At 39.9% G+C, this 25,506-nt stretch overlaps 3 protein-coding genes across 4 annotated transcripts; 2 read left to right on the top strand and 1 right to left on the bottom strand.

The window, feature by feature from the left end:
* Positions 1–1,082: 1,082 nt before the first annotated feature.
* On the top strand, positions 1,083–7,980 carry RB195_012378 (uncharacterized protein; the record flags this gene model as incomplete). Of its 2 annotated transcripts, XM_013447245.2 has the most annotated exons (10): positions 1,083–1,187; positions 1,310–1,391; positions 1,658–1,765; positions 2,373–2,509; positions 3,883–4,026; positions 4,850–4,927; positions 5,205–5,312; positions 5,411–5,495; positions 7,698–7,816; positions 7,873–7,980. In XM_013447245.2, the coding sequence occupies 10 exons, from the start codon at positions 1,083–1,085 to the stop codon at positions 7,978–7,980; spliced, it is 1,074 nt and encodes a 357-aa protein (XP_013302699.2). The 2 variants fall into 2 exon arrangements, with proteins under 2 accessions (XP_013302699.2, XP_064051775.1); XM_064194192.1 differs by lacking the exon at positions 3,883–4,026.
* Positions 7,981–8,997: 1,017 nt separating this feature from the next.
* RB195_012377 (uncharacterized protein) lies at positions 8,998–9,284 on the bottom strand (the record flags this gene model as incomplete). The annotated part of the gene is made up of 2 exons (XM_064194191.1): positions 8,998–9,136; positions 9,166–9,284. The coding sequence occupies 2 exons, from the start codon at positions 9,282–9,284 to the stop codon at positions 8,998–9,000; spliced, it is 258 nt and encodes an 85-aa protein (XP_064051774.1).
* Positions 9,285–10,119: 835 nt separating this feature from the next.
* On the top strand, positions 10,120–23,573 carry RB195_012376 (uncharacterized protein; the record flags this gene model as incomplete). Its single annotated transcript, XM_064194190.1, has 37 exons — positions 10,120–10,158; positions 10,244–10,330; positions 10,398–10,518; positions 11,898–12,047; positions 12,129–12,247; positions 12,341–12,502; positions 12,970–13,083; positions 15,136–15,309; positions 15,367–15,472; positions 15,529–15,620; positions 15,688–15,795; positions 15,860–15,939; positions 16,135–16,243; positions 16,318–16,416; positions 16,553–16,648; positions 16,827–16,964; positions 17,027–17,191; positions 17,281–17,373; positions 17,429–17,587; positions 18,129–18,242; positions 18,306–18,410; positions 18,467–18,609; positions 18,667–18,825; positions 18,889–19,087; positions 19,142–19,324; positions 19,405–19,551; positions 19,616–19,808; positions 19,865–20,022; positions 20,080–20,244; positions 21,088–21,223; positions 21,295–21,584; positions 21,648–21,780; positions 22,283–22,380; positions 22,443–22,625; positions 22,685–22,906; positions 22,969–23,044; positions 23,437–23,573. The coding sequence occupies 37 exons, from the start codon at positions 10,120–10,122 to the stop codon at positions 23,571–23,573; spliced, it is 5,052 nt and encodes a 1,683-aa protein (XP_064051773.1).
* Positions 23,574–25,506: the final 1,933 nt, after the last annotated feature.

Below are 25,506 nucleotides of genomic sequence, written 5' to 3'. Positions count from 1 at the left end.
CAAAGTTGAAATGAAAGAAAATGCACCATGTTCTTTATTCGATGTGATGTCCAAATTTTCCAGAGGAGAAAACTCAGAGATTTTTCTTTTTCTGTTTTAAAACTTATTAACTTTCTGTCGGTGAAGGTGTTTGTTGTGAAAATTATGTCATAATCTCATTTCTATGATAAAATGAACAAAAACGTGAATAAATGTGAGCTCATCCACATGAATCACATCACTGTCTTTATATTAATTCTATCTTAAACTTGAGAAACTTTGCTGTTGGTGTTTTTTTCGAAACTTTTTAAAATTTGTTCACTAAATTCTCGGGATGAACGTAGAGTATGATTCTAAGGTAAGTCCAGATAAATTTGGAAAATAATGCGAAAAATGTCCTATATTGTGTCAACTTTTGAGTTCTAAGGCTCTGATTCTAGCGTAGCACTTGTCTGGTTCCAATTCCGCTGTTTACTTCTCGTTAGGTAATGGCTGCTCTAAATTTAACTATTGTTAATTTAGCTACTTCAACTACAATTTGAATACTAATTTAGCTATATTAACTACAATTTAATTACTTAATAATTGCAAAATAATCTACTGTTCCATGATAATTTCATTATTATAATAAAAATATGGTTTTTTTTTCTATAGGTCAATTATGTAAAAAATGAAGATGTTAGATATTGAAGATGTGGTGACAAGAAACATCGAAAACTATTAGAAGGAGCTAAATATCTTATCTTAACCTCTCCAGAGCAACTTGAATCTGGAATTATTTCCTCTATTTCAATTTTCTTCCTGTTTTTGACACATTTTCTTCTATTTCTCCTGTTTTTTTAGAAAGAAATTCTGCTCAAAATTATTACCAAAAATTTGTCTTACTGTAGCTTGACACCAAGGCACCTCACATTCCTGTGTAAATACTCCTCATTAATGTCCATCAGGATGCATTCTGAATAAGAGAACGGTAAAGATTTAGAAATTTTTGATTTCTGATGCTCCTTTCACTTAAAAGTTGTTCTTATGCGTGTAATCCATGGTCGTTAGAACTTTTTTTTTTTGTTGTAAACCCTGTGTAGCACTTTTCCAGAATATTCTAAATGGGTGTAATCGTACTGTTAACATTGTCGCTATTAGCGTCCGTCGACTCAGAAGCTGTTCCGAAGCATCTTCGAGACAAATTACGACGGGCTAAAAGTTTTTTGGTGAGACTTTGGTGTTCTGAGGAAAAAAAATCAGTAGATTAAAGGTATACATCGCTACCAAAGGGAAGAAACATGTACGAAATTTGTGGAATGAATAATATTTCCTAATGATTTTTTCACAGGAATTCGCTGAAAATGTTGAAATCATCTACCATCCAGTCTACACGAATCATCACCTTCAGAAGACGTACGCAACAGAAGGACGTGAGCAAGTAAAATACTGTTTCTAAAAAAATAAAAGTTTCGAGAACAACAAGCAAGTTCTATTGTTAAAACATCTCGAAACTTTTCACAAAAATATAATAAATATAATATTGCACTGGACTCTGGAATTTCCCAAAGTACAAGAGCTCTGCCTGCTCCTAAACTGGACATATATGGATGATTTTTGCCGTGTCCTGGTTTTTTCTCTTATCCAGTATTAGCTTAGTAATTATAAAATTGACAAACTCCTTTCATTGTCGCTTCAGCCCGTCAACCAGTGAGAATCAAAGCAGCAAATTTCCTGAAAACATCGGCAACTCGTCTTCGCAACATGGCCGTTGAAGAAGCGCCCACCACAAGTAACAGCATGGACGGTAAATTTTTTTATTCCTAACTTTGTTCTTCTCTGAGACTGCTCATTTTCCTCGTAGATCAACAGTGATAAAAGTAGAGAGTTTTTCGAGAGGAAAAGAATTTTTAGATAGCATTTAGATTTAGATCTTTATTTTATTTTATTTTATTTATTCCATCTTTATTTAGAGGATAGATAATACTTAGATAGTATTATTTCTAGAATAGAACAATTTTTAAAAATCCAATAAACTGAGGCAATTATTGGAGAAAAATGCCTTTAAAAATCCAATAAGTTTCAAGTAGAAGGCTTCAGAGTAGGTTAAATTAAAAATTTTTAATTAGTTTTCAAGGAAAGAAAGGATGTAGAGGCTGCTCATAGCTCAATAGCTGTTTTATAGGCCACTCATATAAGCTGTTCCCTGAAAGATCTATTCTAGAATTTATCTTCATTTTCTCATATGCTGATCCCCTACTCACTGAGAATCTCACTGTAATTGCCAGAAATCGAACATAAATATGCAAGAAATGTTTCCTCCGCCTCTACCTCATCTATCTTCCACTGAAATTCTTCTCAAAGCTTATCCTACTTTTTTCGCATCGACGCCATTTTATCATTTCTCTTTGCAGTGGACACCGCCGAACATCTGAGTCTGTTCAGCTCCATCAGACAAGGGAACGACACGTGCCAGCTGCAGTCTGTTTGTGTACCGATTCCGCTTGACAATGGCGATCCACAAGTTGTTATTTATCCAAAGTGCTACGAGGTAAGGAATCGGATGAGGCTCAACGGTGCATGTACGTTAATAACAAACAAGACCTGGGTTTTGATAGCATTACCTGAGTAGGAGAAAAATACAAGCTACAAACTTAACCCAATAATCACAAAACGCTGAATAAATCACTTTAAAAAGGAGATCAGACTATCGGGTTTGAGTTTCTGGGACGAGTTTACCGTAGCGTAGTCCACTGACTGTATAAATCAATAAACATACCCATGAACATGTCACGTGAACATCCCGCCAGTCGCTAGTGCTAGAAGCTCATCTGTCTAACTAATCCGAAATCTCCATGGAATACCAAACTCAAGAAGTATGAGTGATTTCACCGTGCATACTGCCTTTTACGGCAGTATAAGTCACGAAATTGATGATGTCGGGATATCTTCACGAAAGGATAAGGCTAAGGGTGCAGCTCATGAGTATGAACGCGACAATGTCCAATTCCTCTTGATTGTCCTGAAAAATTGGGTGGAGAACGGGCCGCAGACGGTTGTCGATCGAATCTGACTGCGAGGCACCTTAGGATTGTGCATACGCCGCGTCTGCGAACGTGAAGTCGACGATCAATCAGGTCCCCTCGGCTCCTATTCGATTAAAAAGAATGAAAAGAATGCTGAGAGAAAACGTGCACCAATTTCATAGCATACTACCTTTAAAGACATCACCCCACGAATCTGAGGTGGTGCAGATTTCAGGTGGAGTATTCGTATACGGGATGGGAGACTACGGAGAGGGAGGTGATTCCGTCCATTTCTTGCTAATTGCCGTAAAAAACGGCCCTGAAGATGCGGCGCCGCACAGGACTGGCGCGCTCCAATCGAACCTCTTGTACAAAATGGTGCGCCAAAACGAATGAAGCCGTATCTTCCGGGCCGTTTTTTACGGCAATTAGGAAGAAATGGACGGAATCACCCTCCTCTCCGTAGTCTCCCATCCTATATACGAATACTCCACCTGAAATCTGCACCATCTCAGATTCGTGGGGTGATGCCTTTAAGGAATATCTATAATCTGATGCAGGAAGACAATGAAGCTGTCAGTTGAGACCTGCTGAACCAACGATGGACCTTCAAGGCACCGGTGCCGCTGCAGATGAGGAAGAAATTTCATGAAAGTTACTTAAAAAAAAGGGCGAGTACGTCTGATTACGGTGGATGGGACGTGCGTTGTATCGCAACTGTGCTAGCTACAGTACTTCAACGATCCCGATGCCGCTCCACTCCGAAGTGTAGATTTTGACGCATTCGTGCATGGAAACTCAACATAAACTTATCGAAAGGGTAGGACTTCGTCATTGAGGATGCGCTCCATTTGAACATCGATTTTCTGCCTGGGCGCTGTCCCAACGAACGTTCGAGAACGTTTCTACCGCCATCAGTGTGTGTATCAGTCATCTGCGAGGTTATTGCTTCTTACCATCGGGTGGTCATGGCCGCTACTATCCTCACCTTATTGGCACCACTACATTTTACTTCACTTCCGTTGCTATGCACATCCTTCAGGTTTGTTTGCTATCGTATCCATTGCTTGTTATTGTTTACTACCATTCATTTCTTATTTGTTTTATCCAGTATTCAGATTTAGTTGATTTTTAGGCTATTTTGATTCCTAGGAGCAATCAGAATAGGTGAAGTACTTCGATCCAGATAGTTTAGTGTAGACTAAGCCGTCTGGATCGAAATATAGTGGCGGTTTTGGTAATGAAGTGGTGCGCTGTTTCCTATTATGGTTCCTTGTGTCCATCCGTAAAACATACATATTCTAGGCATTGGCCCAGCGATATATGTATGTTAATGTAAAAAAGTGGGTCTTTTTTGTACTTTTCTAGACTATTCGATGCAGATGATATTAATACGGCGCTATACGTCAACTAATCGTATCTTGTATTGTTGTTGTTATTTTGAACAATAAAAGAAACTGAAATGTTCTTTTGAGCGAAAAAAGGTGACTGATGGTTGTAAAGCTCAGCGTGCGTTTAACTAATTACTATATTTCTCTATTAATATCTAGTCGATTTGGAGTAAAATGTAGTTGGGGGAGGTGCCATTTAACGGCACCCTTATTTCTGGAAGTAAATAATTAAGTCACTCAGGTTCCTAAGTCCTAAGCACTAGTCTTAGAGGAACTATTAAATAGTAAGCTAAAGTTACTAAGAGAGGTAGAAGTAAGAAAGAGCGTCCAGATCTTCTTGAATATCCAAATATCCATACCTTTCCTTGACGTTAATACTTCCCAGTCATCGACAACCGCTTTATGCTGGCCACGCTTTCACCTCTCCAAGACGTGTATTCTCTTTCGGACCAGCATTGGGTACAAGAATTTCAGGTCATGCAATGTGTTGGATCTTGCTGTGACTCGTTCGAACGTTGCCATCCTCATAGTATTCGGAAATTGGAGAGGCCCGTAAGTCAGCAAAATTATTCGCGGTTTTTTGTTTTGGATGAGGGAAACAAGGGGACGTGCGAGGGAAACAAGGGAGTAGAATCATTCACAAGCAATTGTTTTATGTAGGCGAGAAAACAATACGCATTTACACGTGTCGAGTAAATAAGACATTAAGCGATAGCAAGATTACGGAACCAACATCACATTTACGGGATCCCCTTGCCCGGCATAATTCTCCACGTTCAGTTTTATCAATCTTCCACACTTCCTTGTGGTTAAAGCTAGTGTTATTCAGGTAGTAGAGATGCTTTACGTGGGAAATGGCCGTTTCATGCTTAATCAAACACTAAACATTACTATGGAGGAACACACCTCATGCTCCTGCTACGACTGTGGATTGGATGTACGTAAGTACTAAATAGCCACAGTTTTCTTTGATTTTTCTTCCTTAGATGTTGCTGAAGTACTCATTTATCGCGAAGGCGCTACTATTGTTTGTAGGTTCCGGAATGTCCTCCAGGATTTGTGATCGGTTCCGATTGTAAGTGTCAATGTGCGAACAAGAGCGATCGTCACAGTTGTCAAGGTGATTGTTGTGGTGTCTCTACAGTACGTCCTTCTGTAACTATGCATGGTCTACGCTCCATGATCAATAATCTTCGAAAAAACTCGAATACGAGGCGAAGACTAGTTATACGTCGCCGCACGATGCATGACTTTATTGAAGTGTGACTTTATGGATCTAACAATATAGATGCATGGATTCTGATTCTGTTTAAGTGTTAACTATTTAATATAACTGTTTGTAACTAGTTGAAATAACTGTATTTTTCGTCGAAAATTGTTTGTCTAATGAAACAATTTAATATACTTAAGATTGATGTAGCTCTGATGTTTTGCTCGTCACATTTAGGTCTTATTATATTTATTGTACTCGCCACTTCCACCTCAGTGCAACTACGATATGAATGCACACACCCCTTGTAAATCATCATCTTCTAGTCGAAATACGAATTTTTCTTTATCGAAGAGAAGTGAACGTGAGCATCAGTGTAGCTGAAAGATGAGACTATGATAGTCCGTCCTCAATTTGCAGTTATGCAGATCGATAACTAGGAAATACACAGAACATCAATCGCTTGACCCAGTTATTATATTACACAGTGCAACCTCCTTATTTGGTCCTCATTAGACCGGTTGTGTTGCTCATTATCATTTACAACTTCGGGACCTGGACAAGAGTTATATTAATGGCTTTCTACTACTTCCATGGAATTTCTCAATGCATTGCTTTTTTTCACCGAACAACCTTCTTTCTCAAATTTAGTGGACAGAAAAAAATAACCCCGAAGTTGTCCCAATGATCGAGATCGATCACTAACATAACCAGGTATCACATAACATAACCGGTATCACATAAGAAAGTTAAGTAATAATTAATAGCGCAAATCCAAAAAAAAAGTTGCCAATCACATATCGCCAACGCCGCTTTCGTGTCAGTGTACACAATAAATAGATAATAACTGGAACAGTAAGTCGTTTAGCTCATATCAGACACCCTTTCTTTACTAAGAGCAGGAAAAAGTGTGTGATTGTGTACTTCTTGCATTGTTGTCTGCATCAGAATATGAATTCAATCCAAACAGAAGGTTCTGTGGGATTTTGGAGCATTTTATGCGCACTCTTAGTTAGAGTATGGTAAAGATTAGAGAGCATTTCAATATTTTAAGGATGAAAGTGACGCCGAACTGTGTGGCTGAATGCAGAACACAATACGCGCGCATAAACAATGAATGCACTGCACTATTATGGTATGACCTGTTGCAGAGCAGAACTCATCCTTGCATGGCGCAGCATACTGGCTGAATAATCGTGGAGATGAGAAGAATTTGGGGAAACCTACTCTTCCCATCAAAGCCGCATTTGCTGAAGCTGTATTGGGCCATCACATAATTTTTTATAGCACTGAAAAAGTATTTTTCATCACGAAGAGGTAGAATTTACAAAAGAGTTATTGAAGAGTACCAGAACGATGAATGAGGATTATAATGAATGGAGGAGAGTACGTTTCGGATTTTAAAGGAAGTTTTGATTGTCTTAATTCCGGAGAGTAGAAAAAGTATAGGAAATCTTGGTTTTTGTGAAACAACTAAGTAATTCTAGAAATGGGACTACTTGAGATGTGAGAAAGGAACGAGTGAAGCTGAGTCCTTAGAGCTGTACCTAATTTAACTGATGCTAGTTTTGGAATACTGTAGCGCGTTGGGAGAGTCAGGATGGCAACAGAAGGACTGTTGAAGAGGAACAGCCTGAGATAAGTTTTTTCTATCTACATTATTCACCGCTCAAGGTTTGATTGTATATTGACCTTTTTAAAATAAGCAAGCCTTCAATTTACTGCCTTTAAGTGATGTTTATTTCTGCTAGGCGCATCATACTAGTTCTTGGAAGTGCTAACACAGGTTTGGTTTCCTTACTATACAAATTCATGGTTACTGTTGCATCTGATGAGACCATTTTTCCTGCATCACAATTATTTCTGCATGAGCCATCGCTGACTCACCAACATTGAACAGGAATTTCTGACAGTGTAATTTAAAGCAGTTATCATGTTTCTCAGTGGAAACTCTGGTTCCAGTTTGATATTCCTTATTTCTTAGGAATTATTTTCTTTAAAAAGAAGGAGAAAACAGTTCCGTTAACAAATAACACTCTAACACAACTTATTCATCGGACTAAACGTACCTTACCCCTACTATCAACTCAATAACAGGTTATCCAATTCAAGGTTATCGAGAATGGGATGACGAGAAGTGCAGGTGTGTATGCGAGTCAATTTCCTGTCCGAACGACCAGATGTTTGACGAGGACCTTTGCGATTGCGTGCACAGAAGAATAGGCGGCAAAGTGGGTGAATCACGGAAAATATTTCCGAAAACCCAAGAGATTGCGCATTGCTTCAGGCTCGTCTTGCCGAAATCATCGACACTTCCACCGCCGTCGATCTCTCATCGCTTCCGAGGCTAAAAGCGAAAGTTGTACGTCATGATCCTGGAATTTTCAACCAATAGAAATTCGAAGAGTTGTTTCTTTGTACAAAGAAAATCACTGATTATAATGTTGCAACTTCTGTGTATTTATTTTTGATGTGATTAGAAAAAATGACACCTAATCATGTACGAATGACGATGTATCCGGGATATGAGTACTTTAAAAAAAGTTGTGTGCTGGATGACTTTTACATAGCTTTATTCCCTTCAAACATGTTAAATAAAATAAAATAAAGGGTATGTCATTTGCATCATACCCTCGTTTGTGTCCCATGGGACCCGATGTTTCACCACTGAACCTCCGTCTTTGTTTATTGGAACGCCGCCGAACGTTATGAAGACATTTATGACACTATAAATATCCAATCAAACTAATTATAAACTAAACCAGGGCTTTACGGCCCTAACTACGTTTAAACTATCTTTGTAGTTACTGAATTATATTGAGGGAAAATATTCCAATGCTAGCAAAGAAAGAAACGCTCATTCTTCCAACTAGTAAGGATCAAGGAACCAAAAAGGATTGGTGGAATAAAAAAAATTGCACCTAGGAAGAAACCGATCAGGGTTAACTCTGTGAGATCGCATTATTGATTGATTGATTTGAAAAAATCGAGAATCCTCTGTTTTTTGAGTGTTAAACACTGGAAGAAAAATCAGGATCCTCAAGTTCACTAGTGTAGCATTTGATTTGTTCTCTCATAAGAAAAGTCACGTCATCAGAGTTTGCTATACGATCGATAGGTTCCGATTTTTCTTCCGCACAAGCGCTTTTCTGTGTCCGATCCGAGACACTACTGTTTCCGAATAGCCTCAGGAGTTTATCTAAAACTGAATAATCGCTAGAACTACGTGCTCATTACTTGACTCTCGAGAAAAAAATCCAAATTTTCTAAGCGAGGCACAAAAATACCAACCTAACAATGTATGTCAGTGGCAACTACAACATGTAAACAGCTTCACATACTGCTGTTAGAGGGTTCTGTGCAGAACCCAAAAGTCCACATATACGAATTGAAAACAATTCAGGGTAGTTTCTCAACGAGAACCCTCCCTCAGTTCCGTGGAGTCCAGCCCCAGCTCATCAGCCATTCGTGGTCCATCCATCAAAACCAGCACAACATCACGAGGATCTTCCAGGCAGCTGTCAGCTGACCACTCCTCATTTGTGCACTCGCTGTGAACCCCGTGAACTGTTGCGCCGACTCATAGGATGCGGCTAGGATTCGCTGCGGTCCCGCAAAGATTCGGAAAGCATCTGGTTGCGGTGCGTGCGCGCGGCGGTCGATGACGAATCCCCACAGCCGGTCGGTTCGGCTGGACATTGGCCAGGTGGACAGTTGGCTGACTGCTATCTTCACACTTTGTTGCTCTTGAAGTGCTGTACTGCGGTTCTCCTGCTGTGTTTACTGCTCTGTTCCGGAAAGTCAGGACATTTGCTGCTCCGGAGTGCAGCTGTCGTTCCCCATTCGTTTTTCTGAGCTGAGTTCGGTTTGATTTCACGCTATTTGCGTCATTCCTTTGCTTGAAATCGATGTGAAATCCTCCTGCTGTTGAGGCCCGTCTGAGATTTGATTTTGTTCTTTGCGGGATCGACCAACAACTCGGTAACCATGGCTTCCATTTCTTTTTCTTCTATACCGATGGTGTGGATAAGTATAAGTGATTCGCGTGTAAATTATTATTCACTAATGGTTAGGAACTCTGCTCTACCACCTAGAAAGTTGGCTGATCTCATTGAATATCTCATAATTGCGTGTCTAACTGCCACAGAAACTTGCAACCATTCCACAGAAATTCCTACGAGTCTTCTAAGTTGTTGTTTTTTTTTCAAGTTTTCATCTTATGCATAGTCTCAAGTATTATATTCGTTTCGTGGTCAAGAACTGGTTCGGGGACTTTCGTCTCATCTCATTCGACCTCTGATACGCAGCACACCTCTTCTTCCTCGTCTCTCTTTGCAATCGGCGTTTGTAGGGGCTTTTTTTCTGGATAGAAGTAGATAGTTCGCTAGTATACGTGCACATATGTCTCGTTTTCTTGCTCGCCACGTGGCTACACATCGATTTTTCTAGCGTTCTTCTCTTTCAGAATTATAACTTACTGAGATTGATTTAACTACTTCTCTACATTTATTTATATATCAAAGAGTGGGTGAACATGGCGTTGCTTCCTATTCGTTTTCATGAACATCTTCAGGTAAGACGTTTTCTGAAAAGCTATTTGTTTAGTTTTCCCTTTGCTGCTACAATTATTCATATCACTTACAAATTTCTTCTTTTAGCTCACCAATGTCGGTATTCGTCCGCAAAACATTTGCTTTGCAAATGTTACTATGGAATCGGATAAGTTCATCGTTGTCCGCGAGATGGCAAGTTTTAATGTTGTTTATTTTTCATCATCAGCGCTACGCGTACGGCTATTATCCTTTTTTCTAGATCGGAGACTCTCAGCAAGTGGTTATTATCGATCTCGCAGATCCGGCGAATCCGCAAAGACGACCAATCTCCGCCGATTCAGTTATTATGCATCCCACTGCGAAAATCATCGCTCTCAAATGTGATTCGCCATTTCTCTTTCGTTTAATGTTTGGGAAAATCTATGAACGGAGACAATACGGCAGCGCAACGTTTTTTTGCTCGTTATGCAAACGGTAGAAAAGCGGACGGAAGAGTTACACTGTAGTCACGTAGTGAGGGTAGTCTCACGTTCGTTCTAGATTTCTAATAAAAACAATCCGCATAGATTAACCAGATGCTGTGGAGCACATTAAAAATTGTTTACTTTAGAGAATGTTTTATCGTCGTTACATGCTTGATGCATTCTTTGTGGTGCGAAGCCTTATTTCTATCCGTCACTTCTCACAAACTCATACTTCTTTTTGTAATGGTTATTCTTTTTCTGTCCGTGCAGACGCACAGCTCCTCGAATTCCCAAGGGCATTTCGCAAACGAATCGCATATGTTCAATGTCCATAAAAACCTGCCATTCTCGAATATTTTTGACTTTGCTAATAAGTCGCGCGTTTTTGCATGATTAGATCCCAGTCAGGGCATTCCTTTTCCGTTATTCGGCAAAGCAACACTTGACTCAGGGATTATTTAGTTCTTTAGTATGTAAACAATTTTTAAGAACTCTCTCCTTAATGTTTCGAACACTTTAAGAGATGCGTTTTACATATAATATTTGAAAACAGTTCTCCTCGGCACTAACCTTGACATTACCATTAAGTAGCTCCTCCGTGTCATTCATGGATTGAGATGAGTAGGATTATTTCACCTTTCACAGTTCGGGCAGTAGAAGATCTTCACTCGCAAAATTTGTTTCCTTTCATTATTTGTCTTTCCTTGCTATTTTGTAGAAAAACAAGCAATTCTTATCAACACTTATAAAGGACAAAGGGTAAAATGTCCAGCGGCAATCAATTCGTTTGGGATGCGCCATCACGTTCACTTCAATTTCAATTAACAGTTATAGTAAAATTTAGGTATATGGTCAGTCCCCCTTTCGCTGTGCTTTTTCCTGTACCCTTCATGTCGTTTCTTGTCCACTGCTTAAAAAAACCGGTTGCCGTCGCCGCAAGATCCTGTGTCCACTGTAACTGCGCAGCCGTTCGCTTAGTCATAGATGTACGCATCGAATAAGTCCGAGAGTGCTGTTTTCTAGAATGTTCGAAGAAAAAAGACAGTTCTATGCTGTGCGCGGATTTAATTAACGGCAATTGTCGGCTAAAATCTGAATTTCTACGCATTGATGGTTCAAAAGGATATATTTTTACTGTTGCCATGGCAACAAAGAATCTTAGTGTTTAGAACCTACGGAATTTCCACATTCCTACTTGCATAAGTGCAAATCCTGCAATTTTTATAACATAATCGCTGTCTCGTTGCATGTTTTCCTTTTTAGATATGTATAACTGTTAACTTCGATATATTTAGCGGGTAAAACACTTCAAATCTTCAACATCGAGCTGAAAGCGAAAGTGAAAGCTCATCAGAATGCTGAAGATATCATATTCTGGAAATGGATCAACGAAAAGACGATTGCTTTGGTTAGCGAAACCGCTGTGTACCATTGGTCTATCGAAGGTGAATCCCATTATTGCTTTTCTAAATGTTTTCATCCTTTCTAATTTCGTTTATGAAATGTGTGTAACTTTTGCTCTCCAGGAGAAGCTGCACCGACGAAAATGTTCGATCGACATCAGTCCCTTGCCGGTAGTCAAATAATCAACTATCGCGCAGATGCAGATTGTAAATGGCTCGTATTGGTAGGAATTGCGGCCAAGGTAAATACGGTCTGTCGTTAATATGAATTTAAACGCTTTTCGCAGCTATTTTCCCGTTCATTTTCTTCTGGACAGTGTGGAGTCTTCATTTAGGAGAACCGAGTTGTGGGCAGCATGCAGTTGTACAGTACCGAACGAAAGGTTTCCCAGCCCATTGAAGGACATGCGGCAGCGTTCGTTCGCTTCAAGATGGACGGCAATCCACATCCATCCAACCTGTTCTGTTTCTCTGTTAAGAATGAAGCTGGTGGCAAGGTGAGTCTTGTTCAATTTTTGATTTTCTTTTCCGTTTTATTGAGCTTCTAATTGCGAAACTGTTTTTAGACCGCTTTTATTTATCTTCGTTTTTATGACTTTAAAGGCATCACCCCACGAATCGGAGGTGGTGCAGATTTCAGGTGGAGTATTCGTATACAGGATGGGAGACTACGGAAAGGGGGGTGATTCCGTCCATTTCTTCCTAATTGCCGTAAAAAACGGCCCGCAAGATACGTCTTCATTCGTTTTGGCGCACCATTTTGTACAAGAGGTTCGATTGGAGCGCGCCAGTTTTGTACGGCGCCGCATCTTCCGGCCGATTTTTACGGCAATTAGCAAGAAATGGACGGAATCACCTCCCTCTCCGTAGTCTCCCATCTCGTTTACGAATACTCCACCTGAAATCTGCACCACTTCAGATTCGTGGGGTGATGCCTTTAATGCCGCATATGATTGCAATTCAGCTTCATGTCATCGAAGTGGGATCGCCTCCAGCAGGTAACCAACCATTCCCCAAGAAAGCCGTCGATGTTCCATACACTGCTGAGACTGCTAACGATTTCCCAGTGTCCATGCAGGTTTGTTTCTGCTTAATACCATTTAAGGATCATTCTCCATCTTGATGTCTTCGCACCACATTCCTGTTCTTCGTCATTTCACTTACATCTATATTTCTTAGAAAAAAATAATGAACAGATGTCTCATTCAATAAATCATAGTGTAATTGTTGTTCTTCTATTAGTGAGTCACATATAGTCGCTTAGACATTTTGATGAGAAGTCAACTTTCTAATTTTTTTCATCTGTTTTCTGAAAGAGGAGTGGAGCCTACGTTGTTCTGTTTTTTTTTTTCGCGAACATTCAGTCGTAGTTGTATCTGAAATAGATTCTTGGTGGGCGTTACTTTACTTGACCACATAATTCCGCGAGTTCTTACTTGTACATGATTTCTTTGTTATGCGGAAGCTAAAGCTTATTGCTTATAGGGTAGAGCTTATAGAATTTTATGATTGAATTTTCAAAGCCAAACACTTCCGCATATCTTGGTTGTTTGACTATTCAAATCATGAATTTTTATACCCTCATAGCTCATTGGATACGAATTTAAATTGTTCCAAACCCCCAACCTTCACCAAGAAAAAAAACTTATTTTAATTCATTGACTTTTCCTTTTCTTTTTTCTTTCTTTCTCATTTTTAGCGAAGCTTTTATGTCTAAGGAATTTCTGATTCCTCGAGAGGAATAGTCATCTTTATGAAATTGAAAGTGAAAGGAACGGTAGTTGTTTCTTTGGGATGTCAACTTGCAATTGATTTATTGCAGAGTTTTTCTGTCGTTTTTGCTCCTTTCCACATGCAATTGTGGAATCATAAAGTACGACCTCTGCAGGAAATGATGGTCAGGTCTGTTCGTGCACTCTGTTTGCGCGAAAGATGTGTCACTCTCTTCAAATTGCGAAGAAAAAGCGAGTGAAAACAGCCGCAATCGATGAGCTGTAGTTGTCCCAGAAGGGCGAACATGGTTGTCATTTGGAGTGATTCATTGGACATGAAATCCTGACTTTAGTAGGTTTTAGGACTTCACGCTCTGGCTCACGGGATTTTTTTTTAGAAGAGTTTGTAACAATAGGTTGCGGTCTCATATTAATTCATATTAATGTGATCCCTTTCGTTTATCCCGCTATAGCAAAGAAACTGGATACTTTTGTAAACATTGCGGCATATGTATATGACGTTGATATTGATGAGGGCGAAAGTGTACGGAATGTGTAGGCAGAAATGTTACAGTTTTGTGAGGCACGTCTCTTCAATTACCTCTATAAAGGCGGTGTATTGCCGTTGAAAAAAGCGTTGAAAGTTGTGGCATCGGGATGAGTAAGAGATTCGATTACGTCAGTGGGGAAAAACCCCAATGATACCATCATCTCCAGTTTATTGCAGGGCATGCATGATGAGGGGGGCAAAATGCAGCATTTTATTGCTTGTTGCTAAGAACCCTTAACGAGAAGAATGACCCCAGCGTTTGCTGATTGCTTCAATGTAATTATTGGATTTCATTTTTCTAAAAGCCAAATCCAACATTTTTGCTCTAGAAGAAACATATAGATGAAGCAACTAAGCCGACTTGAAGGTGGAACTCTTCTCACTTTTTTCTTCTTTACTATTTTTCAAAATAAATTCGATTTTTCTACCAAGTGTTTGATGGGAATTAATGGGATGGGGGCTACTAACTACATATTCCGCGAGGTTGTCGGATGCTCCCTACTTTCAATTTTCAGCACTCCTTTCGCACCTATCTAGTTTTGTTTCACATAGCTTGAAGTACTTGTGCTTAGAAGAATCCAGACTGGACTGATAGGTTTGTAATAATTAAGTGAAAGTACAAAATGTTGAGTGTTGATGGTAACTCCTTAAATATAAGCAGAATTAGCATCGATTTTCGAGTAGCCGTGAGGTGCAAGTGGACTATTTGGTGAGTATGGATGTAGAAGTGGTTTGTTTTGGAACGTATTGCGTTACTGAATGTTATCCAAGTGAATAACTATGGTTACAGAGATCTTACCATTTCTTTAGCGATTTTAATACCTTTGAGTGTTACTAATATTCGCGTCTCACTTTTCTTTATTTCCAGGCGTCATCAAAGCACGGCATCATCTACTTGGTAACGAAACATGGCCTCGTTCATCTGTATGACATGGAATCGGGTTCACGTATTTATTCAAATCGCATTTCTACTGATACTGTTTTTGTCACTTGCGAATACATCGCTACTGGTGGCATTATGGGCATTAATAGAAAGGGACAAGTAGGTTTTTTTTAAAATAAGGAACCGACTTATAGTATTACTACAACACATTTTTAGGTGCTTTCCGTCTCAATTGACGAAAATAACATGATCCCATTCGTAACACAACAGCTACAGAATCCCGATTTGGCTCTGAGACTTGCAGTGCGGTGTGACTTGCCAGGTATAGATTTTCCTAAGAAAAGATTTGTACATCAAAACACTGACATCAATTTTCAGGTGCTGAGGAGCTATTTGTACGTAAATTCAATCTTCTATTCGGAAATGGTCAATATGGAGAAGCCGCTAAGGTTGCTGCTACTGCTCCACAGGTAATCTGCGACACCGCTGCCTCTATGATGTCTGTATTGTAGCGATTTTAATAGCACACAACTGCAGGGTATTCTGCGAACGCCACAAACCATCCAAAAATTCCAACAGTGCCCGGCAAATCCTGGTGGTGGTGCTTCGCCTTTACTACAGTACTTCGGTATTCTTCTCGACCAAGTAAGTTCTAAACTGCATATTTGCTTCCAATCAAATGTAGCCGCTCTATAAATTGTTCTTCTAGGGAAAACTGAACAAATACGAAACGCTCGAATTGTGTCGACCTGTTTTGGCTCAAGGTCGAAAAGAGTTGTTGAGCAAATGGTGGGTTGAAAAAACGTAGCTAGTAGAATCGTTTGGAAGGGGATGTTTTTTTTAGTTGAAACAATTCTTGCAAGTTAGATTTTTCGATTGGAAAGTAGGGCATTTCGAGTTGAACGTTAAGAATTACATTTTGTTTGAACTGTTCTTGCATTTTTTTACACTTAGTATTTATTACTATTTTTTTATTTTATTTAGGCTAAACGATCAAAAACTAGAGTGCTGTGAAGAATTGGGAGATCTTGTTCGTCCTTACGACCCAACTGTTGCCTTGTCGATCTACCTCCGAGGAAATGTTCCACATAAGGTAATTTATCAATTTTCATGGAAATTGTGGCTATCCTCCTTTTGCGATCACTTGTTGATAATGATCGATATTAGGTGGTACAATGCTTCGCTGAAACTGGCCAATTCGATAAAATTATCCTTTACGCTAAACGCGTTGGATTTGAACCGGACTATCTTTTCCAACTGAGACAGGTTAGATTGTTTCTGATTTTTTTTCGTTCCATAATACTTTGCTTATTGATATTAGTTTTACTGCCTTGGAATAACCTATTCAAAAATTTCGCGAATGTCTTTTTAGCAACGGGACATGCGATTCTTTCTGTTCTAGATTCTTCGTTCCGGAAATCAAGAGGCTGGTGCAAAATTCGCTCAAATGTTAGTTGCCGAAAGTGAAAATGGCGAGCCATTGGCCGACTTAAATCAAGTACGTTGCAAACTTTAGTGTCAGCTTAGCTGTAATTTTCTTCGAGTACTCCATATTGACGTTTATTTTGGCGTTAATTGTGATTTGATAAAGTAACCATCTCAAATTCAAAAACCTCATGCCCGGTATTTCTCATGAAATCGAAGGAAAAAGCCAACGAGTAGCTTACCCGTTCCAGATTATCGATTGCTTCATGGAGGTACAAGCAGTGCAACCATGTACGTCATTCCTTCTCGAAGTGCTGAAAGGAGACAAGCCGGAAGAAGGTCACCTACAGACGCGCTTGCTTGAAATGAATCTTTTGGCTGCTCCACAGGTAGATGTTGTGGCTATGTAGAATGTTGCTTAAATAGCCTGCGGTTTTCAAATCTACTTTAGGTTGCTGACGCTATTCTCGGCAACAAAATGTTCAGTCACTACGATCGACCACAAATCGGACAGCTTTGTGAAAAAGCGGGCCTACTACAACGTGCTCTTGAACACTTTACTGATCTATACGATATCAAGCGTACTGTTGTGCATACTACTCACTTCAAACCCGACGTACGTACGCCTTTTCTTCCTCCTACCGTTTATTTTGTCTCCATTAGATCGAATTTATTCCAGAAATTTGATAATTACTTGTATTACAGTGGCTGGTCAACTACTTTGGTTCGTTGTCCGTCGATGACTCGCTTGAATGCCTCAAGGCCATGCTCACTCAGAACATTCGCCAGAATCTTCAGGTTTGGCACGTTGCTCTGCTGATCAAATAACATGTTCATATAAAACACTGTTCAGGTTGTTGTGCAAATTGCATCAAAATACCATGAACAACTAGGAACTGACAAGCTAATCGATATGTTTGAAACCCACAAGAGTTACGAAGGATTGTTCTATTTCCTCGGATCGATCGTCAACTTCAGTCAGGATCCAGAAGTTCACTTCAAGTACATTCAAGTGAGTTGGATCCCTTATCTTTTTTGGTCCCTCAAAAACACGCTCGCCGACGCTTAAAAATCTAGTTGCTCTGCTTCTGTCAGCTGGATAATGAATAATTTAGATAAGTGCTGTAGTTGTCGTTGCACAGGTAGGGTGGGGGGGGGGGGGCTAATTTATTTCTCTTTTTCCCTTCCTCTTAGTGGAAGCTCGCAGAATGCCCGTGTTAGTTCTTAGGGTAGATTAATGATTGCTCTTAACTGATAATTCTCTAGAACTTGATTTTCTCTTAGATTGGAATTTATACGTTCTCATCTTCTTTTTCTTCCACTAAGCCTATGTTCTTGTCATCTTGTGAACATTTTTTCTCCTGGAAAGCCATTATAATGTTGTTGCTGAGACTTTCACAAACCAAAACAAACTGGCTTCGACAAAACACGAATTTCGAACTCATTCAAGTTAACACAATTTGTCTTACGTTAGAATATACAAACTAATTCTATATTTTAGCAAAACACGTTTGTTTGACTTTTAATGTTTCTTGAGTTTTGATCCTTTTAAGGCAGCCACTCGAACCGGACAGATCAAAGAGGTGGAACGCATTTGCCGCGAGTCGAATTGCTACGATGCGGAACGTGTTAAAAACTTCCTCAAGGAGGCAAAGCTTGCAGATCAGGTTGGATTGCAGTTTTTGTTTCGACTGATATGTTTCGCGTTCCATTAATTCATTATTCTTCAGTTACCTCTGATCATCGTCTGCGATCGACATGACATGGTTCATGATCTTGTACTGTACTTGTACAGAAATCAGCTCCAAAAATACATCGAAGTATTTGTACAGAAGGTCAGCCCAGCCAAAATAAGCGCTCCCGTTTCTGAGTTTTATAGGTAACGTTACAGGTTAATGCTGCACGTCTACCTATTGTAGTGGGAGGTTTGCTTGATGTTGACTGTTCCGAGGATGCGATCAAGCAATTGATCCTTAACACTCGTGGAAAATTCGACATCGATGAGTTGGTCGCAGAGGTGGAGAAGAGAAATAGGTACCACTTCGGCCAGTTTCTGATTTTGAAGCTATTATCAAGTGAAGATAATTTAAGACTGAAGCTGTTGTCACACTGGCTTGAGACTCGTGTGCAGGAAGGAGCTACCGATGCAGCAACTCACAATGCTATGGCAAAGATCTACATAGATGCTAACAATAACCCGGACAGGTTCCTAAGGGAAAACCCGTATTACGATAGTCGAGTGGTTGGGAAGTATGTTTTCTTATCATTTCTCAAGACATTATAGAAAATCTTGTGAATCTACCTCATCTGTAGGTACTGTGAAAAACGTGACCCTCATTTCGCCTTCCTTGCTTACGAACGTGGCCAGTGCGATGCAGAACTGATTGCTGTCTGCAACGAGAATTCACTGTTCAAAAACCTTGCTCGGTATCTTGTGCGAAGACGTGATTACGGGCTTTGGGAGCAAGTTCTAAATGAGGAAAACCAGTACAGAAGGCAGTTGATAGATCAAGTAAGAATTCGTTAAGCTCTTCTATTTCATATCTGAAGGAGTTGATATTTGAAGGTAGTACAAACTGCTCTGTCTGAAACCCAAGATCCTGAAGACATATCAGCCACAGTGAAGGCGTTTATGGCAGCTGACCTGCCAAATGAGCTTATTGAACTGCTTGAAAAGATAGTGCTTGACAACTCCGCGTTCTCGGAACACCGTAACCTACAGAACCTGTTGATTTTGACTGCAATGAGGGTGAGTCTGCCCTATTTGCCTGGTAACTTCATTAATGACCATGGTAATTGAGGGAATTGTATGAAATACCTGCGATTTAGGCTGATCGTTCACGTGTCATGGAATACATCCAAAAACTGGATAACTATGATGCACCCGACATTGCGAACATTGCTATTTCTAGCGAATTATACGAAGAAGCATTCGCAATTTTCAAGAAGTTCGATGTGAACAATAGCGCCATTAATGTATGCGGTCTTTCACACAAACTAGTGCTTCCTTCAACTTTATTTTTAAATCAACTTACTTCAGGTGCTCATTGATAACATTGCAAATTTGGATCGAGCTTATGAGTTCGCTGAAAAATGCAACCAGTCGGATGTGTGGGCAAGCTTGGCCAAAGCTCAGCTGAGGCAAGACATGGTCAAGGAAGCTGTGGACTCGTTCATAAGAGCAGATGATCCAGGAGCCTACATGGAAGTTGTGAGCAAGTGCTCTCAAACTGGTTAGTGAGCGCTTCATTTTCTAGATTTTCTTCAAACAGCACACCGATATGTTCAGAACACTGGGAGGATCTGGTGCGCTTCTTGCAAATGGCTCGGAAGAAGTCCCGAGAGTCATACATCGAGACTGAACTTGTCTACGCGCTAGCCAAAACCGGCCGCCTTTCCGAGCTTGAAGATTTCATCTCAGGACCAAATCATGCTCAAATTGGACAGGTGCTCCGTTTTCGCCACAATTGGTTTCCTGGGAATCGTTTAATTTTGTGCTTCTAGATTGGTGACCGTTGTTTCGATAATGGGATGTTTGAAGCGGCAAAGATTCTGTTCAACAACATTTCGAATTTCGCGAAATTGTCGGTGACATTAGTTCGACTTGGAGAGTACCAAGGTGCCGTGGATGCTGCAAGGAAAGCAAACAGCACCAAGACATGGAAACAGGTTTGTTTTGCATGTTAGTCTCATTAGTTTAGCTCAGCCTAGTTACGATTTGCTGATTCTTACCTTTGTTGCGTCCAATTTTCTCCGAGAACTGTTATACATGAAGATAAATTAAGTTTAAGTACCTAAATAATATCTGGCAAGGAGAAGGCAGTTACACAGATTGTGTGAGATAATTTTTTGTGTTCTTACTAAGCGGTTCGACTGCCTTCAAGTGGCTAACAAAATGAAAAGAGCTGCTTCAATTCATTACTTTTTTTTTGTAAATTGTCATGCTGAATTAGACCTTTTGTTGCCGTGTCGAACCTGGACAAATTCGTGAATCTCCCTTGCTTACCAGAGTTGCTTTTAAAGATTTCTGCAAGGATGACTTTTAACATCTTTGATTTCATACAATTCCAGTGCATGAAATATCCCCCAAAACCCTTTTTCCTCTCTATGCGCTGAACTAGACGTTGCGAGGTTCCAGCTCTTATGGTTCAGTGAGCAAATATAAATGCTGCAGTCTAGTTGTGGATGTTTGCACAGTATCATTATATTGAGTTCCGGATGAAAGGGTGTCAAGTTTTTCTTGGTGGTGGACATCAAACACAGATTCACCAGGGGATCAACGAATATGTTGATGTTGAAACTGTTGATGTTGTTTACGTGAGGCTACCTCCGTTTTTACCCTTTTCATGCCCTTTAGGAAAATAAACAAAATGATGATGAACAAGATGCTTTTCTAAAGATGCTTAACATCTTTAGCACTAATATAGCTGTATTATTGATATAATGTTTCCAAAAGATTCGAAAATACCAAACGAATCATGTTTAGCCGTACAACAGTTAACGAGATTCCAGGTCTGCTTTGCCTGCGTGGAAAATGGCGAGTTCCGTTTGGCCCAGATGTGTGGTTTGCATATCGTGGTTCACGCCGATGAACTTGAGGAGCTCAACAACTTCTACCAAGATCGCGGCCATTTCGAAGAGCTCATTGGTACGATAAAAACTCCATCATTTTGAAATATTTTACAATTTTGGGCAGTGTCATAAAACGCCTTGTTCCAGGTCTTCTCGAGGCTGCTCTTGGATTGGAACGTGCTCACATGGGAATGTTCACCGAGCTAGCAATTCTTTACAGTAAATATAAGCCAGAAAAGATGCGTGAACATCTTGAGCTGTTCTGGAGTCGCGTCAACATCCCGAAAGTTCTGCGAGCGGCTGAACAAGCACATTTGTGGGCTGAGTTGGTGTTTCTGTACGATAAGTACGAAGAGTACGACAATGCTGCGTTGACGATGATGCAACATCCAACGGAATCGTGGCGAGAGCAACATTTCAAAGAAGTTATTGCGAAAGTGAGTTATGTGTAATGAGGTACTTGTGATTAAGTAAAATCTCCTGTTATGGAGTCATTTTAGGTTGCGAACGTCGAACTGTACTATAAGGCGATGCAGTTCTATTTGGACTACAAGCCACTGCTCATCAATGACCTTTTGGCAGTTCTTTCTCCACGACTTGACCATTCACGAACAGTGCAATTCTTCTCGAAACGTGAGTTTTTGATAGTAAAGTAAAGAATCGGAATAGCAATGCCGACGAGATATCTACACATGAGAAAAACTTTGCTATAGTTTTCCTAAAGGGTTTTCATCTTTTTCTTTTCATATAACACAATGTACTTCTTCTTCTTTAATCGAATTCTGATGTTTTTCGTCATTCCCTTCGAGGCATTTTTCGCTCTACAAAAAGTCAAAAAATAAGCAGTCTGATTTATTATGAGACAAAGAAAATCACAGTGTGTGTACTGAAAAGACCTGCAATTATGAACTAGTTCAATAACATCTTAGGTTATAAATTATTTGGTCGCTGCCATTAGCAGACGGTATCAGGTGTCTGAAAAACCGTTCGGAATATTTGCATTAACTTTTGTTTCTACAAAGTTATGGTGTGAACATTGAACCTCAGCTGTATTTTGGCTAGTTTCTATCTTTGACTATATTAGCTCTATATAAATGTTGGAAATGGAATTATTCAATTCTGTTTGTAATTTCAGTGAAGCATATCCCGTTGATCAAACCGTACCTAAAACAGGTGCAAAACCTTAACAATAAGGCGATCAATGAAGCACTCAATCAGCTCCTCATCGATGAGGTTGGTCGCATTTCCACCGGGAAGCACTTGTTGTGCACCAGCGCCAGTGTTTGTATTTCCAGGAGGATCACGCTGGTTTGCGGTCTTCGATCGATTCGCATGATAACTTCGATAACATTTCATTGGCTCAACAATTGGAGAATCATCCACTGGTCGAGTTCCGACGAATTTCCGCCTATCTGTTCAAGGGTAATAATCGATGGAAGCAGTCCATTGAGTTGTGCAAGAAAGATAAGCTCTACAAGGTAGGTGTATAGCTTTTTTCGGCTAATTCTAGAAAATTCTTATTCCTGAAATACTTTAGGATGCTATGGAATATGCTGCTGAATCGAGGAGTAGTGAGTTGGCGGAAGAATTAATTGCATTCTTTTTGGAAGAACGGCTTTACGAGTGCTTCGCTGCCGCACTTTACCACTGCTACGACCTTCTCCACCCTCATGTGATCCTTGAATTGGCGTGGAAAAACAAAATCACCGACTACGCCATGCCCTACATGGTTCAAGTGTTCCGGGACTTCCAGATTCGCGTAAGTCATTCCTGATTTGAGAGTTTCACAGACCTCAACATCAACATACCATCTTTGTTCAGCTGGAGCGCCTAGAACGAGCTGACGCGGAGAGGAAGGACGAACAACGTGAACAACAACAACAAAATGGGATGACGAGTCAGTGTTTGCCTTTTCTGTTTCCGTTTGATCTGTGCGTCACTACGATGACCTTTTTCAAAGTGACGCACGGATCAACATTTCTTTTGTATAACTGCACAACATTTCACTGCGAATACAGTCTCAAAGCTTTATTAACGAAAACATCAATAATTTACTTCTATCTTTATTCCGTAGAAAAGCGGAATTCTGGTAGATGTCGTTGTGTTTTTTTAAACTAAAAGTAAGAAAGAGACTTTGCTGTTGCACAGTGAAACAGGATTTGCAGAGCAAGTGCATGCGACATTTTGACTGAAAAAAAATTGGTACTAAATTGTAGCAGTGACAAACTTCAGGAGGTCACAGTTTGTTGTAGGAAACTGTTCGATAAATCATAGGATTTTTTTTTTCAGTGGAGCCGCAGTTGATGCTTACGTATGGCGGCGCACCGATGCCACCGATAGGTTATGGCCCACCGCCGAACCCATACGTGCAGCCCCAGTACGTTCCACAGCCGCCGCATCCTGGACCCCCTGGGCATTTCATGTAGATGTTTTTCAACTTTCGCATGCCATTGTTCTACGGCTGACCCGTGTATTCGATTATGTGACCATTGTTAGGTATGTTGAAGGTGGAGGAAAGAGCATGAACGCGGCGTCTCGTGGTGCTCTTTGTGTTTATACAGTATCCAGGTTCATCGTATTTCGTTCGAATCCCCTCAGTAGCGTAAGATTTTTCTTTCGAAAAAGAGCTGTCTTTTTTGTGGAAATTACCAACCATATGTGATCGATTTTCCGTTGTTCGTATATTGTGCATGTCTCCAAAGGTTAGTGATCAACAACCATTATCTAGTTCGTTGCATCTTCAATTTGCGTTCGCTCCAGATGTATCTATTTATTTTTTGTTATTCACGATCACATTTTATCATAATTATTTAATAAAATGATTAGTATTCTGATATATTTGTTGCACACAAGTGGTCAGAGCCCGTCGTTTCTACCTAGAATTTTGATACATAGTCGATGTATTGATGCAGGTTAAGAAACGTCGGACAATTCGTAGTTCGATTCTTTTTTTTTCTCTAATTTGCAAACACATTATGAATTGACACTTCTCAGCTGCATCTCAGAAAAAAAAGACCCTCACAATATATTTTAGAGTCCACAAAGTCGACCTGGGTTACCGCAAAGATTACTTATCAACATCCCTGAAAATCAAGCAAGTCACCCTAACTCCTGGTACAGTAGGGCGCATTTAGGGTATTTAATTATCCTTCAATCACTAAGTGTTACCTGTAATTCTTAAAGCTTTAGCTAAATCTCGAGGCAACAAAAAAGCGAAGGTAGCTAGGAATTCAGATAAGAAATTGGACGCCCGGTCGGTCAGTATCGATCGGGAGGGGGTGTTGGTAGGAAATGATTGGGCAGTGTTTCTAAGCGTTGTGATCATGTTTGGTTGGCTCAATGGATAGAAGCACTTCTGGAATGAGTTAGCTGTAGTTCTTGGTACTGTTACTTAGCTTGTAAGATAGTGCTTTCCTGCCAATGACCCACCAACGAAAATCTCCAATATGTTTTGATTGATCGTGCTGTTTCTCTCTTTAGTCGGACTTCTCCACCGATGCTTCCATCACTTCCGTATCAGGATTTCCTTTTTGTTTCCTAAATTCATTAGCTCAGCGTCAAATCTTGCTAGTCTAATGACCAAATGGTTGCTTCATTTGCTTATGTTTTTTTCATTTAAAAGTGGAGATTTTCATTGATGAAACTTCGTGTTGTGGATTTGTTACGCATATTGGCCCTCATTAATCACTTTGTTTGGACTTTTGAGTGTTCAAGTGACTTAGATAATGTTGTCTTTAATGTATTGCTTCCCTCGTTCGCTTCGCATTTTTAGAGAGTACCGTTTCCATTATCGTCAAAGTGAACGGGATGAAATATCAGTATTTTGTATTCACGGGATCATTTTTCACAGCTTAGAGCTAATTTCTAATCGCTAATTTCTAAATTCTAATCGCGAATCATGAACTTGTGGTAGTACAACGAATCTAAGTCGTATTTGGAGAGACGCGTGGATTTTATAGAGAGGGTATTGTGTGTCTGCGTTTGCTCTCATCTATTTCGATTGTTAGTCTTTTTAATTTTGTCTCGAATTGCTCAATATTCTTTTTTTCGTTGTTTTATATACACCAGCTTCTCTAAGTAATGAAATTTTAACGTGTGAAAAAATGTGTTGCTATGACACCCTAAGATACTGCAATTGTTTAAAATCCTGCGTATAGCGAATGGAACTGCCTATGTCGACTTGGCGCACTTTTGTTGCTTGCTTGTTTCAGTCAATGTATGTGACTCAACGTAGATATAGGCTTTAATTTTCAATAACATGTATGAATTCATGCCATGTTTATGAAGAAATATGTTTTCATAAAAGCGTCTGTCGATTTCATCATATGCATTAGTCACGTTGGATTTTGAGAGCAGAAG

The sequence above is a fragment of the Necator americanus genome, chromosome III (assembly GCF_031761385.1).
Source record: "Necator americanus strain Aroian chromosome III, whole genome shotgun sequence".
Lineage (NCBI taxonomy): Eukaryota > Metazoa > Nematoda > Chromadorea > Rhabditida > Ancylostomatidae > Necator > Necator americanus.
The sequence above is the reverse complement of the archived record's forward strand: the minus strand, read 5'-3'. Positions and strand labels throughout refer to the sequence as shown.